Raw genomic sequence first — 23,235 nt, forward strand, 5'->3', positions numbered from 1 at the left:
CTCTCCCTCTCCTTTCCTCTCCAAAATCAATAAAAACATATTTATTACACACACACACACACACACACACACACACACACACACACACACAAGAATGGATCAGCGCAGTCCTCATGACATCTCTTGGAGGCAGGATCTAGGAAGATCCCGATATGCAGATGGGAGACTAAGGCCTAGTGGATCACACAGACATGGGAACCAGAGAGTCCGGCCCGGAGCTCCGAACGTGACACCGAATTGCCTTAATAAGCAGTGACTGCCGTGAGGCGTTTTGCGGATCCTTAGTACGGTACATATGCTTGTTTCTAACGGCCCTGAGTCTGGCAGCCGTGTCCTTCCCAAGCTGGGTAGATTTTAGCCTTGGAAGGTAGGAGGATCCATCAGGGCCTAAAGGTCGCTCTGCATCAGACATCCCTGAGCCACCAGTGAGCACCAGCCACTGCGTGCTCCTCACGCTAACCCTGCCGGTGGCCTGGCTGCCCCTCTCCCCTTACAGGGAAGGAAGGCTGGTTCAGAGAGGGGAACTGGCTTGTCCGAGGTCATCTAGCACCTGTGAGTGTGACCTGGGCTTTCCTGGTTCCAGATCCACAGGAGCAAATCCTGCCTTTTCCAGAAAACCCATTTAATGCTGCTGTTAACCACCCTCTCATTTAGACAGCACTTTACAGTTAGCAGAACGGTTCAACCTTCATTTTCTCTCCAGAGTCCCGGAGAAGGGTTATGAATAACGGAATGTTAGGGCTGAAAAGGCCAATTGAGACCTTTGAGACCAACACTTGTAAAAATGGAACCTCCAGCGGGGAAGCTGTTCAGCCGAGGTCCCCAAGATGGGGGTGAAAGTGGGGGTTCAGGAGAGATCGGAGTGAGGGTGGCTTTGGTTAGGTAGAGGACGGCAGCTTGTTCCAGAGTTGGAAAGTCTGATTTAGAGCTTCTCAGAGCCTCAGTTTCCCTCCGTGTGACTTGGGCATGCCCTCTCTGCTTTGCCTTTCTCCCTGGTCTAAGGATAAATGTCAGATGAGCAGATGGACCCAAGAGGCCGTTCACAGCTTGAGGGCCGCCTGCAGAGGTTTCTTAATAACCAGAGGCCAGTCTGGGGTCAGGAGCCTCATTAGGGCCTCCAGGGTTACCTGAGTGCCCCATTGGGTCTGTGGCCGGAAAGGGGCCTGGCGGAGGCCTCAGAGCCTTGAGCTGTGGACATTGCCAGGACACACAATGGCCCTGGGCTTGTGGGACACCCAGAGCATGCTCCTCGCCTATAGATCTACACCCATATACGTTCCTTCAAACATATATTGTTTCTTTAAGAATCCTTAATTTCCAGTGGCATCAAAGGTTTAGAAAAGTCTCTTTTGGATCTGGTTTTCTGGTTGAGCATTTACTCTATGCCAGATGTTACCCGTATGGTTTTATTCAACAACGTCAGGCACTGTTCTAAGTACTTTATACATATGAACCGATTACATCCTCCTAATAAACCGTTGAGGTGGGTACCGTTCTCCTTATTTTACAGATGACACGGTCACACAGCCAAGGTTCAAATCCTGCCTGGTCCCAGACCCCAAGCTCCAACTGCTGAGCTCAGTAGCCTCCCAGCCTTAATTCATCCTCACAGCAACTTGTCAGAGGACTGTTACCCACATCTTACAGAGAAGAAAACTGCCTTAAGAGACAGGAGCATTAATTGGAGTATATGAAATGGCCATTTTTGTTGGTAGAATACAGCCACATATTAGCAATTTCGTATGGTTGAGTCCAACAGCTTGGCAAGTGAATTTGGCAAAGCCAGAATGTAAACCTAGATAATTGATTCCAAAGCTTGGGTGCATAGCCACCCTGCCAGGCCTCCTCCCAGTTCATCCACATAACAGCCCATGAGTTCGTTTGATCTTGTTATTCTACAGACGAGGCCCTCCATGCTCAGAGAGGGCAATCAATTTGCCAAGGGCACACAGCCAGGGTGGGGAGAGGAGGGGAGGTGCCCCCAGGTCTCCATGGCCAGAGCCTCCTTTCTTAGCCCTGTGCAACAGTCAGCGCCATCTAAGACACATGCCCTCGGCCCCATCCTGGGAGATTCCTCCAGATCCCACAGGGAATGGTCTGATTCCCATGGATGGGTGAAGCTAACGCCTCTTGGGCACTGCTGCCTCAGGCCGGGCCACCACCGCCCGCAGTGGAATGATTTCTTGTAGCAATGCCACATGATTCACAGGGCCCGCTTTGTGGCCCGTGGTGGGGGCTCCATGGTGCCATTGCGGGTGGCGGGTTCTGTGTCACCAGCTCAAAAGAAAGGCATCCCCAAGCCTGGGGGACCCAGACCGCATGCAGAAACCACTCCCTTTCGCCAGAAGCCTCCACTTTCCCTGAATCCTGACAGCCGTGCCCACATCCGCAGGGGTGGAGACGCGCGGAGAAGGAATGTCACAACTGCCCTTCCGGAGCCTGCGCTGGGTTTGGCAAGTGGGCACAGCTGTCTCTAGCAAGTCGCGGAGCGGAGGCTGGCAGGCTGGCACGAAGGCCGTGGGCTCTGCCGCTCACTACCTGAGTGGCCTCGGGCAGGTCATCGCTCTCCTCTGTTCCTCCGTTGGCTAATGTGACAGAGGGGCATGCAGTGCGTTCCTGGCACATAAGGGGTGCTCAGTGAGTGACCATGACGAGTGTCCAAAGCAGTCAGGGGGGTGGGATGTGGGCTTGGCAGGCCTGGGCTCCGCTCCCAGCTCTGCTACTGCCATGCTTGGGTGAAAATACTTCCCTCCTGCGTCCCGGTGTCTCCACCAGTATAATGGAAACGGTAATAGCATCTACATCATATAGGTGTCTCAAAGATCACGATTCTGCATGTAACCCCCCTGGGAGACAGCAGGTGCGCAGTGAATGGTGGTAACAGTCCTGATTCCCGGGAGCTTGGCTCTTTCCAGTGTTCAGAATTTCCAGCCTGATGTCAGATATGCCTCTGCCTCTATTTGAAAGTCCTCAGCAGACCTACCCATTGCAGGAAGGTTACTTTGAGGAGCCCAGATTCAGAGGGTAGGGTGGTCCTCCGTGCTGTGTGTCTGTGGCATAGTGACTCACCTTCTCTGAGTTTCTGTTCACTCCTCTATGAAGTCAGACCTCAGAGGACAGCAGCAAGGATGGAAGTGTGTGTGTGTGTGTGTGTGTGTGTGTGTGTGTGTGTGTGTGGTGCTGGCACCTTATGAATGTTTAAATAATGTGATGGCTATTTGTGGATGAAGCCATGGTGGGGCCTGTCAGCCTACCCCCTGCCTGCAGCAGGCTGGAAAAACCCAGTCAGATGCCGCCTTGCAGACATGTTTTCTTCCTCCCGCCTCTTGCCCCGCTTCTGGCAGCTTGGAGTCCCTCAGACTCCTAATTCACAGCACATTATCAGCACCGGTCCTGCGAGACCCTGCTTGCTTGCGTTTTCCTTTTCCTTTTCCTTTTCAATTGTTACAAATTGCTGATTTTTACATTTAACATTTATTTCATTTTTAAAATGTTTTATTTTTTATTTTAACATGCTAATTTCATTTTAAAGTTTTTATTTTTAATTTTAATGTAATTTATTTAAATTTACACTTTTTAATTTTTTCTTAGTTTATTTGTTTTTCATTTTATATTAATTTTATCATCTAATTTTGTTCTAAAATGCTATTTTATTTTTAAAATTTTAATAAATTTAGCCCTAACCGGTTTGGCTCAGTGGATAGAGCGTCGGCCTGTGGACTGAAGGGTCCCAGGTTCGATTCTGGTCAGGGGCATGTACCTTGGTTGCAGGCACATCCCCAGTAGGAGGTGTGCAGGAGACAGCTGATTGATGTTTCTCTCTCATCGATGTTTCTAACTCTCTATCCCTCTCCCTTCCTCTCTGTAAAAAAATCAATAAAATATATATTTTTAAAATTTTTAATAAATTTAAATAATTTTATTCAGTTTTATTCCGCTTATATTAAATTTTTTATTTTACTTTTTAGTGTTTTTCATTTTTAAATTATTTTCGTATTTTTATTTTTCCCACTTTTTAATTGGGTTTCCTGGATTTTTTAAAATATGCTTTTTATTGTTGATAGCATTACAGATATCTCCCATTTTCCTCCCCTTTACCCCTCTCCTCCCAGCCCCTACCCAATTTACAGGACTTCCTTGTATTACCCACATTAATGTCCCCAGTCGATTTGGACATGGGCGATATCTTTCTTCAGTCTGACTCTTACCTGTTAACTTGGTGTGTCCTCTGGAGAACGGAAATCACGTATGATGATACTGTCTATGTGGTCAGATCTCTTGAAGGAGGAGGGGTTCCTTCTGCCTCATGGTCTGGCCTTTTTGAGTTTACAAAACGTCCTCTATGAAGGGCTCATAAGAGGGGATGAACCCTCAATTCTATGTCCTGGAGCAGACACTTGGCGCCACATTCAGGGACCACCTTCCCGGGAGCGATTCTTCCGTCACACGTGTGGATAGTCCTGAGGCAGTAGCGCTCGGCCCCTCCCGAGGACACTTCCTGTTCACTGTCGCCCCTGGGTGTGCTGAGCCTCTGCACTGCAGTCAGCACACATCTGTTGAACACTTGCCGTCGGCCGGACCCCGTCCTCAGGGGCCAGACTGGTGGAGGAGGCAGTCCCACCGAGCGAGTCTTAATGTAAGAGTAGGAGGGAGGTCAGCTGGAGCCCTGCCCCGGGGCCCGTGAGGTTGGCTTGAAGTCCCCCCAAAGCTGAGCATCCCTGGCCAACGGCAGACATTTCCCAGGGCTGCTTTGGCTCAACGGCTTCACTGTGTGGATCATCTCATTCTCCTGCATCAACAACACCCAGGAAAAGAAAGAGGACGCTCAGGACATTGGTGCATAAAGCAGACTTTCCTGGAGGTCTGGGGAGAGCTGCTAAGGGCTCGTCCCACAGTGCGGGCGGTTCCAGGTGGACAGGGGCTGTGCTGGTCCTACAGCCTCCTCTGCCCTCCTGTCTGGGGTAACTCCTCTGCTTCTGTCTGTCCTCACAAACGGCTCGGGGCCCTCTCTGACGGGCCTTGGGCCCTGAGAGGTGTATGGCTTCCAATGGCATTTCCCTGCTTTTGGAGAGACAATGGGCAGGAGTCAGCCGGGAGGGGCTGGCAGGGCACACGGGAGCAGTTAGGGGCTTGGGCTCAGGTTTGCCTCCCCCCTGCCTCCTCACTGTGGGTTCTTAGGTCAACGCTTCACCTTTCAGCCTCAGTTTTCTCACCCATGAGGTTGGGGGTAGGTGTGGCCCCAGCTTTGTCGGGCTGTGGTGGGTGTGAGATGATTCCACACGAGGACCTGAGCAGCATGGAGCCCTGCGGGTGGCAGCTGCTCAGCCAGCGTCCGCCTGCTGCTGCCCGTTTGCAGTCCTGGTCCCTTTGAGGATCTGCCAGAACTCAGACCCGCGTGTGCAGCCGCAGCGGCCCGTCTCGGCTCCAGCTCTCAGCCTTGGTTTTAACTGGGCGAGAAGGATATGGTCCCCCTTTGGCAGATGAGACCCACTGCCACCTCTACGCTCCACATCTCGCTGCCGAGCAGGGCTGATTGGGAGCCTGGCCTGTGGTGGGAAGGGGTGACAACAGGAGAGCGTCCCCTAAAACAGCAAGGCCCCAGCCACCCTGAGCCCCAGAGCAGGTGCAGCAGCGGCATCACGGGCCTGGCCTTCCCAGTCAGGGGCCAAGGGCCAGGCTGTGCACAAGGCCAGGTGGGAAGGACCAAAGGCACCCATTCTGAGACCAGGGTCCCAGCCTGCCCCCCAGCGGCCACTGTGTGGCTCTAAACAAGTGCCGGCCCCTCTCTGAGCCTCAGGCAGGGCACCATCTCTCAAGTGGTATTACTGCCGGTTTTCAGCTTGAATAGACGCTGCCCAAATTCCTTCCTCAACGGGAGCGCTGGGTGCTGTCAGTCTTTTATAGTTTGCCTGTCTGGTAGTCATAAGTAATAATTCATTCTTGTTTTAATCATCATTTTGAAAGTTATTAGTGAGGTAGGACAGTTCTTCATGTGGTGACTTAGCCCATTGGTCTTTTTTTCTTCCTATTGTTCCTATTGATTTCTGGGAGCTCTTTGTATATTGAGGGTGGTAATCCTTAGCCTAGTTTGTGTGTTATTGGCTTAATGATTAGATTGAACATATAATAGAAGCTTATAAACATGACATGTGTACTTTTTTTTTCTATTACGTCTCTAAAACTCAATTCTTAATAAGTTTGGGCAGATCTCAGAGCTTCCTGGTACTAAAAAGCCCAGTCAAGTGCTACATTTTAAAATCATGTGTCTCATTCAAAGCTCTCTCCTTTCCCACCACTGATTCCAGTTATCTTCTCTGTGGGGAGATGTGTCCTGCTCCCTCCCTCCCTCCCTCTCTCCCTTGTGTGTTGGGAGCAGAAGAAAGGATGGGACAGGGACAGCTGTCTCTTACTTCTCTGATACTCTGGTGACCTCACAGCTCTGAGCACAGAGAAAACTCAGGGCCCCACCATCAGTGAGCAGCAGGGGCAGGTCTAAATGCCCCTCTGCCTCCCTCCATGCCCTCCGTGTGTGGCAGGTGCCCTAACTGTGGCATGGGGGTGACATGGGGCAGGAGCATGGGCTTGACCTCTTCGGACCTTCCTAGCTCCCTCACTGTGGTCTCCCCCCACCCCCCAGCCTCTTTTGGGTTGGGGATCTGCAGTTTGGTTCAAGCTCAACTGCCTCCTTCAGTGTCCACTTGACCCGGACAGAGAATTGACCAAATGGTGGCTGTGCAGGGTTCCCAGACTGCCCCTGCCCCTCTGCATCTCTCATTATTCTCCCCTCTCCCCCCATAGCCGTGGGGGGGGGATCAGCAGGTGTGTGTCCAGTCAGAGGATGAGATGCCCATCTCCATGGCCATCAAGTCCCCTCCAAACTATGAGGATTCTCTTGCCACCGCATCGGGGTTTAGGGAGGCAGGGAAGTACTCTGCTCTGCCCCAGCCCCTGGGGGCAGGGCAGTCCTTCTTGGATTTTCTTCAGACATGTGCTTACATGGGCTGGGGAGGCAGTGGGGCAGTAGAGGGCACAGAGACAGTTGGCCCCACTCACTGAGTCCCAGAGCGGGTGTCTGGCCCCAGTTCCACCCTCATGAGTCAGCTCTCTTCGAACATGGTGATTGGGGGCGGGGAGGACCCAGGCTTTGTTTCACTCTTAGTCACAAGTTATGGCGCAGTAAGGTGAGCCCTGTCCATTCAGTCAGTCAACAAACGTCCGCAGAGCACGCGGTGTACCTGGCACTGGGCATGGCGCAAAGGCCTGGGGAACTGACCTTCACAATCCACTGTCATTCTGCACGTATTTCTGAAATGCTTTCACCCTTATATTCCTGGAGTTTAGAAAAGGGCCTGAAACATTGTAGGCATTCAAGAAATACCTGCCGGATGGATGGATAGATGGATGATGAATGGATGGATGGATGGATGGATGGATGGATGGATGGATGGATGGGTGGATGAGTGGATGGATGGATGAGACCCTTATAAACACTGTCTTTAACCATCCATTTGACAGACAGAGAAACTGAGGCCCAGAGACAGGGAGAGACTTGCTGAGGACTCACAGAGCAGGAATGAGTTCACATCAGGGCTCTCTCCCTTCTACTAGGATTTGAGAGGGGGGTGCGCCTGTGTGGAGAGGCCAGGCTCAGAAAAGGGTCCCTGAAGATGCACTCACCCTGTGCCTGGTGTGGCTGGAGGCCCAAACTGGATTTCTGACTCTCTTGTCACCCCTTAGGACCTCCAGGTCCCTTGGGTGCTGACTGAGGGGGCCAGGGCTGTCCCTGGAATGCCAACAGGGTGTGGTCTGAGGGCCAGATTCAGGCCTGTCTCCGCCAGCCCTGACTTTTAGACCCAGCTGCCTTCCCTGAGGCTAACTGGCAGTATGACCCAGGTACCCTCTGCACTGGGAGCTGATCGTGTACCTAAATCTTCCTTAGGGCTTACTTTTATGAGGTGAGGGGAGTGTTTGTGTTGGGCCTATTTTGAGGGGCAGGCTTCCTCCACTATATAATAGTAACTGCTCGTTAATAAGACTGCCTGACTTTAAATCCCACCTTGCCACTTACCAGCTGTGGGATCCTGGGCAGCTTACTTGCCTTCTCTGTGCTTTAACTTCCTTGTCTGTAAGAGGAGATCATGATACCTTATGGGGTTGTCACAGCAGCCTAGCCGTGTAAGAGCTCCACACTGCTCACGGCTATCCCATCATCTGCCAAACCTCGTTCTGCTCATGTCACACATGCCAATTTCCTGCGCCTTCACAGCAATGTATGAGGACCGTTACTGCCCTTTTACAGGTGGGGGAACTGTGGCCCCGAAAGGTTAGGTTGGGATTTGAACCCAGGCTGTCTGTTTCCAGAGCCAGGGCTCCCCCACCTCTCCTCCTGCCGTCAGCACGGGGGGCCTGTGGGACTCGAGGGGCTTAGAGATTATCCAGGCCCCGGGCAAAGGGAACCCAGAGGCCTAGGCTTTCAAGCCTCATTATTAGTTGAGCTCCCATATCCCATCTCGTCTCAGGAAGAACGAGGCTTCCTTGGCTGAAGAAAGCTCGAAAGCCCTCTATCAAGACCAAGCCTTTGTCTTTCTGTTGGGGAAACCGAGGCATGCGGCGATGAGGGACTCTGCCAAGGGCAAGGGCACACAATGAGTCTAAGTCCAAGCCAAGACAGGAGCCATGGTCCTTCCTAGTTCTTAGGCCAAGGACTTCGATGTGACAGAGTAAAAGAGGTCATTTGTGGAGCAGACTGCAAAGTGTGGTGTCTTCCTCAGTCAGGTTAATCTTAGGGGTCACAGGCTTTCCAGTCCTTCTTAAAAGGCCCACTCCCACCCCCACCACCTTCCTAAATCCCAGCACTCACTTCCGCCCCCGGCTCGTGGGGGCCTCCTGGTTTGGACAGCGGGCATCGCCCCTGCCCCCAGGCGTGGCAGTGGGTCTCCAGATGGGCTGGATGTGTCTCCCTCCTCCCCCCATCCTAACTGCTGCAGATGCCCTCCCACTCAGCCAAAGCTGAGGCATGTACAGCCCCCCAAAGAGCCACGAGAGGCAATGCACCCCTGACGAGGAATTATAACCTCCCTCCCCAGGGGAGGGAAGGGACTAGCAGCCAGCGTTTATTGCCCTCCCCCCGCCCAGTCTTGCCAGGCACTTCATACACAGCTCTCGGGGCACTTTACAGCAACTAAGGGAGGCTCAGAGATGATCAGAGATGACTGACTGTCCAAGGTCACACAGTCAGACCATCCCACTGTGGAAAGAGCCAAGACTGGAAGGAGCAGGAACCTGAGTCCCTTCCCCAGCCCACAGGGTCTCATCGAGAACCTCCTACTGTGTACCAGGCACTTGCTTACTCTACCAGGCTCTGGGGCCGCAGCCACGAGCAAACAGAAACAGGCCTGCCTCCGGGAGATGCCATTTGGGGGTGAGGGGTCACATAGATAGTGAGTTCTCTTGGGCACCTACTATGTGCCTAGCACTGTTTTGAGCATGCTGCATTTGGTCCTCAAAATAACCCTGTGAACTAGGTACAGAAGAAGTATTGGAGGCACCAAGTATTTTAAGGCCACACACGCAGCAAACGTACCCCTATAACATGAAAAGAAGAAAACTGTCCTCTCAATGTTTTTTCAAAAGGATGGCAACCTCACACACCCCAGTTTCATGACAGTTTCACACGTAGGACAACTTTAAGGCAATTTCTTACACAATTTCACATACTTAACAACCTTATGACATGTTCACACACAAGACAGTTTCATGACAATTTCCAAGACAGACTGATTTTTTGACAGCTTCACACTCAGGGCAGCTTCATGACAATTCTGTGTTCACGGATACCAGGTGCTGAGCTCTGGGGAGATGGGTCCCGGGGAAGTCCGCGGTGGGTGTGACTGCCTGCCCTGGTCCTGGCCTCCGCCAGCTGCCCTGCCCCCAGCGTTAGCCTGCCCAGGGAGGCGGGATCCAGCAGCAATCCTTTCTAAAAAAATGATGATTTCCTGAAGGTCACTGGTGGCCATTCTGGGCTGCTCGGTGCCCCCAGAGCTCCCACCAGGAACACAAATGTGACTGCTCTTAATGAGTGACTAATGGGGGGCACAATGCATCTTGTGGGTCCGGGGCGGGGTGTTAAGAGACAACAGGGGAGCAAAGAGAAGTGGTCAGATCCTGGACACGTTTCAGAGGTGGAACTGACTGATTTCCGGTAGATTGCATGTAAGATATGAGGGAAGAGAAGAGGTGAGATGACTCTACAGTTTTTGGCTGAGTAGAGTAGCCATTGACTAGGCTAGGTGGGAGATACAAGTGTGGAGGGCATTATTATTATTATATTCTGAGGGTCTTGTCCATTCACCCCTTAGGGGTCAAGTATTGACGCCTTAGCAGGCATTTGCTATCTGCTCCTTGCCCAAGCTCTTTCCCTGCCACCAACTCACATACCACCCTGTACTCGCCTCTCTTAAAATCCTTTCCTCCTCCTACACAAACGTGTCCTGCTTCTGTCTCCACACCTGCCCCTCCACAAAACCATCCCTCCTGGCTCCAGTCTCTGAGCCCAGCCCTGCCTGCCTGGGTCCCTCACTCGGCTCTGAGCTCCGCTGGGCGGACAGCATCAGCTTTCTTTGCACTCTCTGATCCTGGTCCTCCCAACCAGACTGCAGGCTCCCTGAGAACAGTTTTTGAGAACATTTATTAAGCCATCATTCATTCTTTCATTTAAGAAATAGCTTGTAGGTACCTACAATGTGCAAGGCTGTGGATATTGGAAGGACAGCAAGCCAAGCTGGGCCCCAGCCCTCGAGGGAGCGCCTTCGGATGCCTCCCATTGACCCCCCATGAATCAAGTAATGAAACAGTGCTTATGCATCTGCCATGAGCTGTGCGGAACACTTTGCATGGATGAGTGCACATCATCTTCACAAGTGCCTGGGAGGTGATTGCTACTATTGTTCCCATTTTGCAGAAGAGAAGACTGAGGTTCAGAGTAGTGAAGGCACTTGCCTTAGAGCTCCCAGCCTGGAAGTGGTGGTTTTTCAGGCCCCAAAGTCAAGACCACCTAAACATGCCGCGAACGCGAGACCCTCGAGGCTCCCTCCTGAGGACTCAGAAGAGTGCGGTGGGCTGGACACCTCTAATCCCAGATGCCCTGGGAGCCAGGAGTAACTCCAGGGCCCAGCCCTTACTGGGGATGATGCAATCTGCCCCCAGGCAGGAAAGCCCCATTCTCCAGTGGTAGTGACTGCCTCCCACATGTGGCGGCTGAGGAGGCAGGAGGGAGCCCAGATGTTGTTCATTTCCTCTGGTCATTGGTGACAGCATCCCCCGATGCCAGGCAGGGGTTAGGGAGTGCCCAGCACTCCCTGCATGTGGCCCCCCTACATAGTTCTGGATCCTTCCCAAGGACAGAGCAGGACCTGTCCCTCTGCAGGTTGCACAGCCTTGGGGCCGGGGTGGGGGTGGCGAGGGGGGTAGTGGTCTCTCTTTCCTAGTCCTTCTCAGCCCCCAGGGGGTCCTTCAGGACAGCTGTGTTAAATCCTCAGTCCACCATGACACATGATGTTCTCATGCAAGACACACTTCCCTGGGCACACCCCAATTATGAAGAAACTCTATCCCCAAAATGTTGACATCAACATGAAGAGCTCTGCACTGACTGCCAAGGCAAGTCCAGGATTGCAAACCCCCACGGAGGCACGGCAGGTGGGGTGGTAATATCCCTGAGACCTCGTAAGTGTCGGGCTCGCTCAGGTCCCCACAGCATTATCTGTTAGGTCAGCCAATACGGTTCCTGTTTTATAAATGAGGAAACTGAAGCACAAAGAGGTTAAGTTCAAGGTTACCTGGGCAAGGAGAAGGGGCAGAGCTGGGATTTAAACCCAAGCAGTCTAGCTCTTAACCAGACTCCACTCTTTTTAAAAATATATATTTTATTGATTTTTTACAGAGAGGAAGGGAGAGGAATAGAGTCAGAAACATCGATGAGAGAGAAACATCGATCAGCTGCCTCCTGCACACCTCCTACTGGGGATGTGCCCGCAACCAAGGTACATGCCCTTGACCGGAATCGAACCTGGGACCTTTCAGTCTGCAGACCGACGCTCTATCCACTGAGCCAAACCTGTTAGGGCGTGACTCCACTCTTAAAGTGTGGTCCCAGGACCAGCAGCATCAGCCTCATCTGGGAACCTGTTGGCATTAGACATTCTCACACGCTGCCCAGACTTACTGAATCAACAGCTCTCAGCTCCCCTGTGTTAACAGCCCAGCCTCTCTGTGTTAACAAGCCCTCCAGGTGAGTCTGCTGTGTGCCCTGGTGTGAGAACCCCTGCTCTACAGGGTCTTCTAATCTGAGGGAGTGAAGTGGGTGTAAGAGAAACAGCAGCTCCAGGATGACAATACATAGCAGCTGACCTTTGCCCTCAGTGCCAGGTATAATAGGGAGTGGTGGGGACTGCAGCAAACTGGAGTGTATACGCTCCATCTACGTAACTCCAATGATTGCCTTGCAGCATTGCAGGCCCAGCATTGGCAGGAATTCTGACTTTTTATAGAGAAACCCAGATTCCAGTTTTAGGTGTTTTTTTTAATGTGAAATTTGATTTTTCAAGTGTTGGTAATCTATTCGAATTATTGGGCGGGGGCTGTTTTCTGTTTTGTTTTGTTTTGAAGTGTGGGGCTGGAGTTCTTCACTTGGGTATTGAGGCTTTTTCGGGGACACATTCGCTGCGGGCTGCTGAGGAGGTGAACCTGTCTGGGAGAACAAGCTTTTCCGAGTCTTGGAGAGTCAGAGGCATGGGGCCTCTGTTAGCAGAGGGGGGCCACAGAGGCGATTGCCCACCGGAGCTCGTCACACACGCGCACCAGAACAGGGCACTCTGCCCTCCTGCAAATGTTCTTAGGTCAGCAGGCCAGCCCAGACCATTGTCCGTCAACCCCAAGTCAAAGTTCTCAAGCGATGCAGCCCAGCCTGATGAGCTGTTGGTCCCTGGTTCAGTATCCACCAGGGAACAGGCTCATGCAGTACAAGTGCGGCTGCCCGGGCCATTTCTGAGGGGAAGGAGGTTGTGAGCAAGAAGGACACTTCCAAAACGCCTAGCACTCTTATTTCAGACTTGTTGAAATGTACATTCCCGGGTTTACATTCCCTGGGGATTCTTATGCACAGTCAAATTTAAGAGCCATCAAGTTTGGATCTTTCTAAAGCAGCATTATACAAACTGTAGTTGTCATCACTTGTTAGTCATAAAATTGGCATTTAACTCTCCGCAACTGTGACCTTGGGCAAGGAGGAAAAGAGCATTGCTGCTTTTAGCTAGTTATACAGATGTGATGAAAACCCTGAGTAAGACCATCAGAATTCACCGTCAGAGGTGCTATTACAGCATAGAGGCACTAGAGGGCACCCTAGCCAAACGCCAGGACCAACGCAGAGCCACCTCTCTTCAAAGACCTGGGGTTGAAAGAGGCTAGTTGAGATCCATAGTGCGTTCTTGTACACACACACACACACACACACACACACACACACACACACTCACAGAGACTGACACTATCTGAGGTCAAGGGGAGGGTCCTTGTGGGGTTCATTTGCCTTCAGAAAGTTGAAATATCACCCTACAAATATTAGTGCTGTAGCTCTAATTGGGGCGTCTTTGCTGTTGGCTGCCTGACTTTGGGGAAGGTTCCATTCCTCTGGCCTCAGGTCCTCGGCGAAACTGCAGGGGCCGGGCTGAGTCACCCTCAACCTTCCCGAGAGACAGTGGTTATTCAGAGGGCTGCCTAGTCCCCATCTGTGCTGCTATCAGTCACCTCTGCAGGCTTCAGTTCTGCCACGAGGTCCTGTAATGGTTGGGCCACATGTGGGTCACCGCTGAGGCCCAGGCCCTGAACGAATGCTCCACGTGAGCAGTGGACGGCCTACTGACGTGATCCCTGCCCCAACCGGCTCTATGGGACCCTGGCGTGTCACTGCACCGCTTTGCACCTCTGTTTTCTCAGCTGCAAAATGGGTAACAACACCCCTATCAGAGCATGAGTCTCGGTTCACAAACTCATTTTGCAGGAAATGCCATTTTGATTTTCTGTAACTGAACATAATTTCTCATTTAAACTCCTTTCCTGCCAAATGGCAGAGATCATCTCAAGCCAATTGAGGGTCCCTTTGCCCTTTGTTGGTGGGGTGGCATCTCAGGTCCAGGGGGCTTATACAATGCCAAGGCACTGAGGAGGGGCACCCCGGTGTCCCCTGACATCACTCTGTGCCCACCAGTGTGGCTAAAGACCTGACATCATCAGCCATTATCATTAGTTCTCTGTATCTGACAGAACCGAGGCCTCAACAGGAGGGACCACACTTTCCTCCCTCTCCTATAAAAGCAGCTGAGTAGACAGTCCCGGGGTTGGTCTGGCTCAGCCACGGTGTCTCTCTGTCAGGTCCCTCTGTCACCTGCCTTTGCTAAGGTTCCAGCAACCTCGTTCTCTCTCAGCCTTGAGGGAGGAAGGAAGAAGGGAAGACTAGCCCTGCCCTTCCTTTAAAGGGCATTTCCTGGGTGTGGCACAGGACATTCCCACGTAAAGTCCATTGGCCAGAACTTAGACACATGACCACACACAGCTGCAAAGGAGTCTGGGAAATGTAGTCTTTATTCTTGGAAGACATAAATTCTGCTAAAAATCAGGGTTCCATTACTGAGGAGGAGGGGGAGAATGGACAGGGGGACAGGTAGCATAGTGCTCAGAGGCGCAGGTCTCCACTGCTCTCAGAGTTTCTGTTACCTCCCCTTGCTCAAGATCTCAGCTTGAGGATGGGCCAGTGCTTGGGGGAAGGGAGATGGGAGGAGGAGAAATAGAAAGAATATAGTTCTCTGCCCCTCCCCACACCCCCAGGACAAAATAGAGGCTAAACTCTTCTTTTTAAAAAAATATACTTTATGATGAAATATTCCCAACCTACAGTTGAGAATAAAAGACAATATGGTGAGGATTTGTGTACTGGGCAGCCACTTTTATCAAATCTTGCCATTTTCATAGTTGCTTTAGATTTTAGGATATTAAATGTTACAGATGCAAGTGAAGTCCCCAGTTTTCTTGCCAATCTCTTTTCCCACTTCTCACCTCAGAGGTGTTACGTCCTGAATTCAGTGTTTATCGGTCCCTTCTGTCTTTTAATACAAACGTATGTATAATAAATGTTACAAAATATTGTTTTGCAGGTTTTGAACTTGATGTAAATAGCTTCTTACTATATGATTCATTGTGCAACTTGCTTTTTTGCTCTCAGCACTTTCTTTGAGAAGTAGCCACGAAAAGACTGTAACTCTACCTCTGTCGTTCATCATGACCTCATTTTTAACTAGTTATACAGATGTGATGAAACTAGTTAAAAACCATATATGCGGTTTATGGCTGTGGCATATGTCTATACCACAGTGCGTTTCTATATTTTGATAAATGGTTAGGTCTTTGCAATTGTTTGCTATTAAATAATGTTGTAATAAACATCTTTGTACATGTCTCTTTGTGCACACACACGAGTTTCTCTAAGTCAGTGGTTCTGAGAGTGTGGTCCCTGGACCAGCGGTATTAGCATCACCTGGGTACCTGTTGGAAATGCAGACTCTCAGGCACCACCTCAGACCTATGGAGTCAGACATTGCAGGGTGGAACCCAGCGGTCTGTGTTCTAACAAGCCCTCTAAGAGATGCTGGTGCCTGCTCGAGTTTGAGAACAACTGCTCCAGGTTCTATAGCAGAAGCACTTCCTCAGATTTACTAGATGCTGCTAGATTTTTCTCCAAAGGATGGAAGTTTCCTCTCATCCTTGCTAGCCCTTGGTGTCATTCTGATGATCTTTGCCTATTGTGTGGGAGGGCTGGGCACTGTTCACTTCTCAGTTGTCCTCTCCCTGCCCTGGAAGTTCCTCTTACAACATCACACTTTCTCTCTGCCCTCAGGTCCCTCCAGGTCGATAGTTTTGGAAACACCCAAACCTTTACTTGTGGCAGTTTCTCTTCTCAGGAGCATCAGTATGTGTACCTCCATATGAGCCCGCTGGGTCACTCAGGGCATCAGTATGTGTACCTCCATATGAGCCCGCTGGGTCAGTCAGGGGTCTCAGATGTAAGCAACAGCAATGGAGTTATCAGCAGGATGTGTGGGCTCCCAGAGTCCAAAGAGCTGCTTTTGGTCACATGACCATATCTAGTCGCAAGGGAAGCTGGGAAGTGTAGTCATTTGTCTGGTAGCTATGTGCTTAGTTAATATCCCAATGAGACAACATATATGGTTTGACCATCTCTCTCCCTTTCCCTCACCCTCCACCCTGGTCTGGATGGCAGTGGGCACTGGTCTGGGGGGCAACTGCACAGGCTGTGTCATCTGCTCAGAGGAGAACGGCTGCTCCACCTGCCAGCAGAGGCTCTTCCTGTTCATCCGCCGAGAAGGTATCCGCCAGTACGGCAAGTGTGTGCATGACTGTCCCCACGGCTATTTCGGCGTCCGTGGCCAGGAGGTGAACAGGTGCAAAAGTACGTGGCTCCTCCCCTGTCCTGTGCTAGTGTTGGGCTCCTGGGCACCTCTGGCTCATATCCTATCTGGCACCCCGACATGGCCACAGGGGAAGTCGGTGTAGGCCTGAACCCAGACTCAGATACTTGCTTGGTTTCAGGCTGGCTCTAAAGCCCTAGGCCAGTGGTCGACAAACTCATTAGTCAACAGAGCCAAATATCAACAGTACAACGATTGAAATTTTTTGAGAGCCGAAAACTGACTTCTGCGCATGGGCCACGAAGTTTCAATCACACTGTACGTGCACGCCCGCACGTGGTATTTTGTGTAAGAGCCACACTCAAGGGGCCAAAGAGCCGCATGTGGCTCGAGAGCCGCAGTTTGCGGACCACTGCCCTAGGCAAGCCAGTGCCTTCTCTGGTATAAGCAGGGCACCTTCCTCTCTACCCTAGTTTGCTGTGTGGCCTGGGCATGTTACTCTCCCTCTGAGCCTAGCTCAAATGAGAAAAGACATCCTAGCTCCTAACTCTCTTTTTGCTGTGGCCTGGGATAATCATGACCATCTCTGAGCCTTGATGGAAATGGAGTGGGGAGTCCTCACTCCTAGCCCAGATTTGCTGTCATTTGCCTTTTCTTGGCTCCAATGAGAAAGGGAACCTTGAGCTTTAAACACAAATAACCATGCTACCTTGGACATGTTACCTGCCCCTGCCGAGCCTCAGTTCAAATGAGAAAGGGAGTTCTCCTTGAATGCAACCCAGTTTGACCTTGGACAAGTCTGGGCTTCAAAGGAGACACTGAATCCTGACCCAGTGCTGCAGGGCCTGGGGATGCTCAGAGGCCCTCCCACCTCAGGCAGTCCCAGAATGCCTGCTTCCTGGGCAGCTTCCCTCACCGGGGGTGGCCCTGGCTCTATTACAGAATGTGGGACCACGTGCGAGAGCTGCTTCAGCCAGGACTTCTGCATCCAGTGCAAGAGGCGGTTTTACCTGTACAAGGGGAAGTGTCTGCCCACCTGCCCACTGGGCACTGCAGCCCAGCAGAGCACGCGGGAGTGCCAGGGTGAGTGGGGGCCTCCTCATCCTGCCCGTTCCCCTTCCGCCCTGCAGCAGAGGCTGGTGAGGGTGTCAGGAGACCTGGAAACAATGTCACGTGGGTGGCAGGCCCAACACACCAAGTCAGGTATACACAGGAGTCACTTAATATGCTAAAACCACCATTATGGTGATGATTATTGCTACCAACGTCAGCATCATTATTATTTCCAAGGGAGGCAGCTGCGTACAGAAGAGCACGGGTTTTGAAATAAGACAGACCTGGGTTCAAATCCTAACTCTAAAATTTACCCATTTGTGACCTTGAGCAAGTTATTTAAGCTCTCTATCCCTCAATTTCTTCAAACATTAAAAAAAAATTACCATAGAACATACAGCCTACTTCATGGGAGAGGATTGTTATAAGGATTAAATTAATCAATAAAATTTGAAGCACTTAATAGAGTGACTAGTAAGTATACAGTAAGTGCTCAATACATGTCATTATGATTACTGCTGTTTTCCCCGCTGCTCCTTTTCAGGCTCCTTTATGAGCTCTTCTTCTGTGATCTGTCCTTACTTGAGCCGGGTTGTTCCCAGTGCTCTCACCTGAATCTCATATCTCCGCCCACACATTCCCTCTGGGCTCCTGTTCACAGTCATTCCAAAAGCTGCTGGCTCCTGGCTCACTGTCCCTGGCCACATCCCTCCCTGAGCATCAGGCCACATCCGCACCTGCCCTCTGCGTGTCTCCTCCCCTCCTTCCCCATCCCCAGCCTGGTGCTTTCTCTGTCCATAACCAGCTCCACGGCCCATGCTGGCCACGCTGGAGATACGGGCATCACTGGTGACTCTGCTCTCTCATCCTACATCCAATCCGATCTGCTCATTCGTTTGCCAGGAAATATTTACTAGGGTATCTGCTATGTGCCAGGCACTTCCGAGGTGCTGGGGACATGTTAGTGAACAAAACAGACAACGCCTCTGCCCTCGTGCACGTAACATTGTGCTGGGAGACAGAAGAGTCGCACAAGAATAAATACAGACGTCAGGTGGCAAAAAAAAACCACACAAAACTTTGGCGGGAAAATGAAGCAGAATAAAGGTCCCCAACCATCCTACCCCTCCCAACCCTCTTCTCCCCACACTCTGCCCATCACTGGGATCGTGGCCACCGCCTCCTGCCTGTCTGCCTGCCTCAGGTCTCCCTGCCTCCAGCCCCTGCTGGCTCTCGTCCGGGCAGCCAGAGAGATTATTTCAAAATGGCAATATGATCAGGCTTCCCTTCTGCTCAAGGCCCTTCTGTGGCTCCCACTGTCCTCAGGGAGAGCCCGCCCAGGCCCTGTGCAGTCTGGTCCCATCGGCCAGCCTCTCCACCCCATCACTGTTTCTCTCCACTTGAGTTTATACCTCAGCTTCCCCCGTTCCGGGCTGGCGTCCAGGCTGAGTCCTGCAGATCTGCAGGGTTATTCCTTCCACCCGGAGCACTTCTTTCTCCTGCCGCTCCCTGAGCCTGGCTAACCTCCCCCCCCCCCCCCCCCCCCCCCGTAAGACCCGGGTCCGAGTCTCCTGCTTCAGGAGGCCTTCCCAGTCCCCCAGGCTGGGCCTGCGCCTCCTCTGAGCTCCCACAGCTTCCTGGGCTCCTCCCGTGAGCACCCTGTCCTTCCAGCCCGACTTCTCCGGACAGCGAAGGCCAGGAGGCAGACCCAGCTGCGCCTTGTTCCTGCTGCGCCTCTGCACCCAGCACAGCCCCTGGCAGGCCGTAGGCGCTCAGTCTTTGCCAGTCAAATGCGTACGTCCAGCAGAAGGACATTGTTCTAAGGTCTGGAGACCTGGTTCTGGGCCCAACAGGATCTTAAACCTCCTGGGTTCTCTCGTGCGAGACCCTTCTCTCCTCCCTTAGCCAGCCCTTCCCTGCTCTGAGCCTCAGTGTCCTAAGAGCTCCCCCATTCTCTGCTACCTCTCAAGGACTCTGAAAAGCACCAAATGTGAAAGAATTTGTCTGCTTATATATATATTTTTAAATTACTCCCTACTAAGACCTTTATGTCCATGACTTCATTTTCCCTCCAACAGCACTGCGTAGCTTCCACCTTCTACAGCTGATCAAAGACACGTGATCAAGTTCAAAACCCATGTCCTGGCCCTGAGGGCCATTCAGCCAACCTTCTGGCCTCTTCTTCTGCCCCTCCCCTCCCAGACCCTCACTGCGCCCCCACTCTCGCTGCTCTGTCCCTCAAACATGGTTGTCCAGGCCCTGGGGCCGTGTATGGAGCCAGGCGTGTGCTCGCTTCCATCTCTACCCCATGAACCACGGTCGCCCCTTAGCTTCTGTGTCACCCCCTCGCGGAAGCCTTCCCCTTTAAAGCCAGACAGTTGGCCACGCTGGCTTCTGGCCCACGCGGCCTGCGCACGCTGCAGAAGAGCCCTCGTCCCAGGCTCTCAGAAGCTGCGATTCAGATGTCTCCCTCTGCTCCCGTGCAGCCTGAGTCCGGCATGTAGAGATGGGGCCTCAGGCAACTGAACCGCTCTCACCTTGCCCTCGGATCTGAAGGACACTCCCTGCCAGCTGACTCCGTCTGTCTGTCTGTCTGTCTGTCTTTCCCTCCACCCCACAGAGGAGTGTGAGCTGGGCCCCTGGGGCAGCTGGAGCCCCTGCATGCATCGCGGGAAGACCTGCGGCTCAGCCTGGGGCCTGGAAACCCGGGTACGAGAAGCCGGCCACGCCGAACAGGAGGAAGCAGCCACCTGCCAGGTGCAGTCCGAGTCGAGGAAATGTGCCATCCGGAGGCCCTGCCCAGGAGGTGAGCTCCAGGCCAGGCCCACAGGGCTACAGCGGGGAGGGCCCAGGGTCACCCTGAGCGGCCTTGGGACACTGGTCTCCCAAAGAGTACGTGTCGGGACCTCAGCGTCCACCATTAGCCGCGACTTCATGTGGGTAAGCACTGCCCTCCCCGTGTCCCTTCAAAGGAGGGTCTTCCCTCCTGGGGTCAGGCCCAGGTCATTAGGAAGATCAAGCTTGTCCTCGACATCAAGGCTTCCCAGCACTTTCAGACTGGCCACCTCCCTTTCATCACAAGGTTTTGGAACACGCTCTTTGATATTCTGACATGAAACTCATGGATAATGGAACCCACTTGCATCCGTCATTTAAAAAGATCAGCATAGTGCCCTAACGCGATGTAATTAACAAAAGAAACCTCATGATGGCAATGCTCGGGCCCAACACCCCCGAGAATGCTCAGTGAAGTAGAATGATGGCCAAGTGATGGCCAAGGTCAGGGCTCAAGGGCACGTTTGTGTTGCCATCAGAGATGCAACTTCCCTAATGGTGACCAGCTCTTCATAATGTCAACAAAACTGTCTGGCCACTTGATTAGCACCGCCCTGGCCACCCTGGACTAGTCAGTGAATGGGGAAAGTGTTCAAACACCCTTGGCATTCACGCGCAAGATGGAATTTGGCTCTGAGCAAGCAGATTTTTCAGCTACGTGAGAGCTGGATGGGATGGGGACAACTCTTTATGGTGAGGGACTGTCCCACCTCCGATCCCTGTCCACTGAATGCCTCTGAGACCCCCTTCTTTGTGACAACCAAGATCACCACACAGATATCCGAAATATTCCCCGAGGGTGCTTAAGAACGATTAATGTGGAAAAGAGGGACTGCAGAGTGTGGTAGGTAAGATGTGAATGGTGAATAGTAATAATATGGAATTAGCTCATGTTAACTGTGCACTTCCTATGTGCTGGGCACTATGCTAATTCTCTAGACTCATTAAGTCATTTAATCTGCACAATGACACTATGAGGTAGGTATTCTTATTACACCCATTTTACACATGAGAAGATTGAGGTCCAGAGAGGTTAACTCATTTGCCCAAGGCTCACACCGCTAGGGAAGTATGGACCTGGAATTCCAATGTAGGTCTGTGTGCAAAGAGGGATCCCAAGTTGTGTTTAAGGATGAGCGACCTGGAGCTCGGGCACCTGGGACATGGGGGAGCCAAGACTTGAACCCGGGGACACCCCTGGCCACGTGAGCTGGGAGCCACTTGAAAGTGACACCAGGAACTGCAGCCCAGGCTGTGCCACTGAGCAAGCAAGGCCTCTCGCTGGGTCTCAGTCATCTCATCTGAGGTGTGGGACTCATCTGATATTTGTGTCAGAAACACGCCCTGACTGGTTTGGCTCAGTGGATAGAGCGTCGGCCTGCGGACTGAAGGGTCCCAGGTTCAATTCCGGTCAAAGGCATGTACCTTGGTTGCGGGCACACCCCCAGTAGGAGGTGTGCAAGAGGCAGCTGATTGATGTTCCTCTCTCATCGATGTTTCTAACTCTCTGTCCCTCTCCCTTCCTCTCTGTAAAAATCAGTAAGATATATTTTTAAAAAAAAAAACTCACCCCAGCTCCACAGGGGTCGGGGCACAATGGGGTCAAGATTCTGAGTTAGGCTGGGTTTGCATCCCAGCCCAGCCCTCCCACAGGGGCACTGGGTGAGGTACAGGCCCGGGGCTGCCTGTCAGTGCCTGCCCCCACGGCTCCCCTCAGTCTAACACAGAGCGTTTGGAGCATGGCCGCCATGCGGGGCCACTGGCTGAATGCTCTGTGCTGTTGCTGCTCTTTTGATTGTCGTTGTTTCACGTGGCATCACTGGGGCCCCAAGGTGAGCGGGTAAATGTGTTCCCTCCAGCAAAGATCCCTGTAAGCCATGGAGTGCGTGTCCATGGAAGGCTCCTGGGCACCCCCACCAGGCCACCCTTAGTCCTAGGGGGGCCCTGTATGAATCTCCAGGCCTGGGGAGGGCCCAGCAAGTGAGCACCCCTCCCTGCCCCCAAGGAACTGAGAGAAGTGTTCAGTTTGGGGTACGTTTTCCCACAGTCCAGACTCCAAAAGGAGTGGTTGCCAGGTCAGCGCCCAAATGCTACTCTGGGCCCTGCTGGGAGGTGGGGGGGAGGGGGCACCCTCATCTTCCAGACTGAGGGTCTTCCAGGACCCCGCTGGCCTCAGAAACAGCAGCCTGTGCTCCCGCTGCAGAGAGAAGCCCCAGCCCGAAGAAGGGCCGGAGAGACCGGCGCCCGCGCAAGGACAGGAAGATGGACCGCCAGCTGGACGTGAGGCCCCGCCGGCCGCAGGCCTGAGGAGCGGGCGGCTGCGCCTGACCACCCTCCTCCAGGCCACGTGTTTCATCCTCACCCTTTGGCTTTCTTGCTGCTGCTGCTGCTGCTGCTTTTTTTCTTTTCCCTTTTATCTTTCTTCCCCTGGTTTCTGGTTTCCGTGTCAAGCTGCCTTTCTGTTTTTCTTCCCTTTCTTTCCTGTATTTCTTCCATGTCCACTTTCCTCTCCATCTTTTCTTCCTGTCCTCCCTCCCTCTTTCCCCTTCTCTTCTCTTTCCTTTTATCTGTCTGCCTTTCTTTTCCTTTCCTCCCATTTTTCTTCCTGTTTATCATTTCTCCATTGTGTCCTCTCTCTCTCTCTCCCTCTCTCTCTCTCTCACACACACACACACACATTCACACACACACACACACACACACACACACACACACACACTTTGAGAGACCAAATGCCTGTGCCTTGCCTTTGCCCTGCCCCCTCCCCCCGCCCACCTCTTTCTATCTACTCCTTAAAGAAAGTAAATATCTTTTTCTAGGCCTTTCCCGGTCCTGACCCGCCTTTTCAGAGGAGGGGTGGGCCAGG

The 23,235-nt window shown here is 52.3% G+C and overlaps 1 protein-coding gene across 1 annotated transcript in view; it reads left to right on the forward strand.

The window, feature by feature from the left end:
• The window catches only part of RSPO4 (R-spondin 4), a 28,615-nt gene extending 5,939 nt beyond the window's left edge, over positions 1 to 22,676 (forward strand). The window contains exons 2-5 of the mRNA XM_028144595.2: positions 16,334 to 16,522; positions 17,424 to 17,564; positions 20,155 to 20,340; positions 22,573 to 22,676. Coding sequence (XP_028000396.2) covers positions 16,334 to 16,522; positions 17,424 to 17,564; positions 20,155 to 20,340; positions 22,573 to 22,676 — 620 coding nt within the window. The remainder of the gene's footprint in view (positions 1 to 16,333; positions 16,523 to 17,423; positions 17,565 to 20,154; positions 20,341 to 22,572) is intronic.
• Positions 22,677 to 23,235: the final 559 nt, after the last annotated feature.

The sequence above is a fragment of the Eptesicus fuscus genome, chromosome 12 (genome assembly GCF_027574615.1).
Source record: "Eptesicus fuscus isolate TK198812 chromosome 12, DD_ASM_mEF_20220401, whole genome shotgun sequence".
Lineage (NCBI taxonomy): Eukaryota > Metazoa > Chordata > Mammalia > Chiroptera > Vespertilionidae > Eptesicus > Eptesicus fuscus.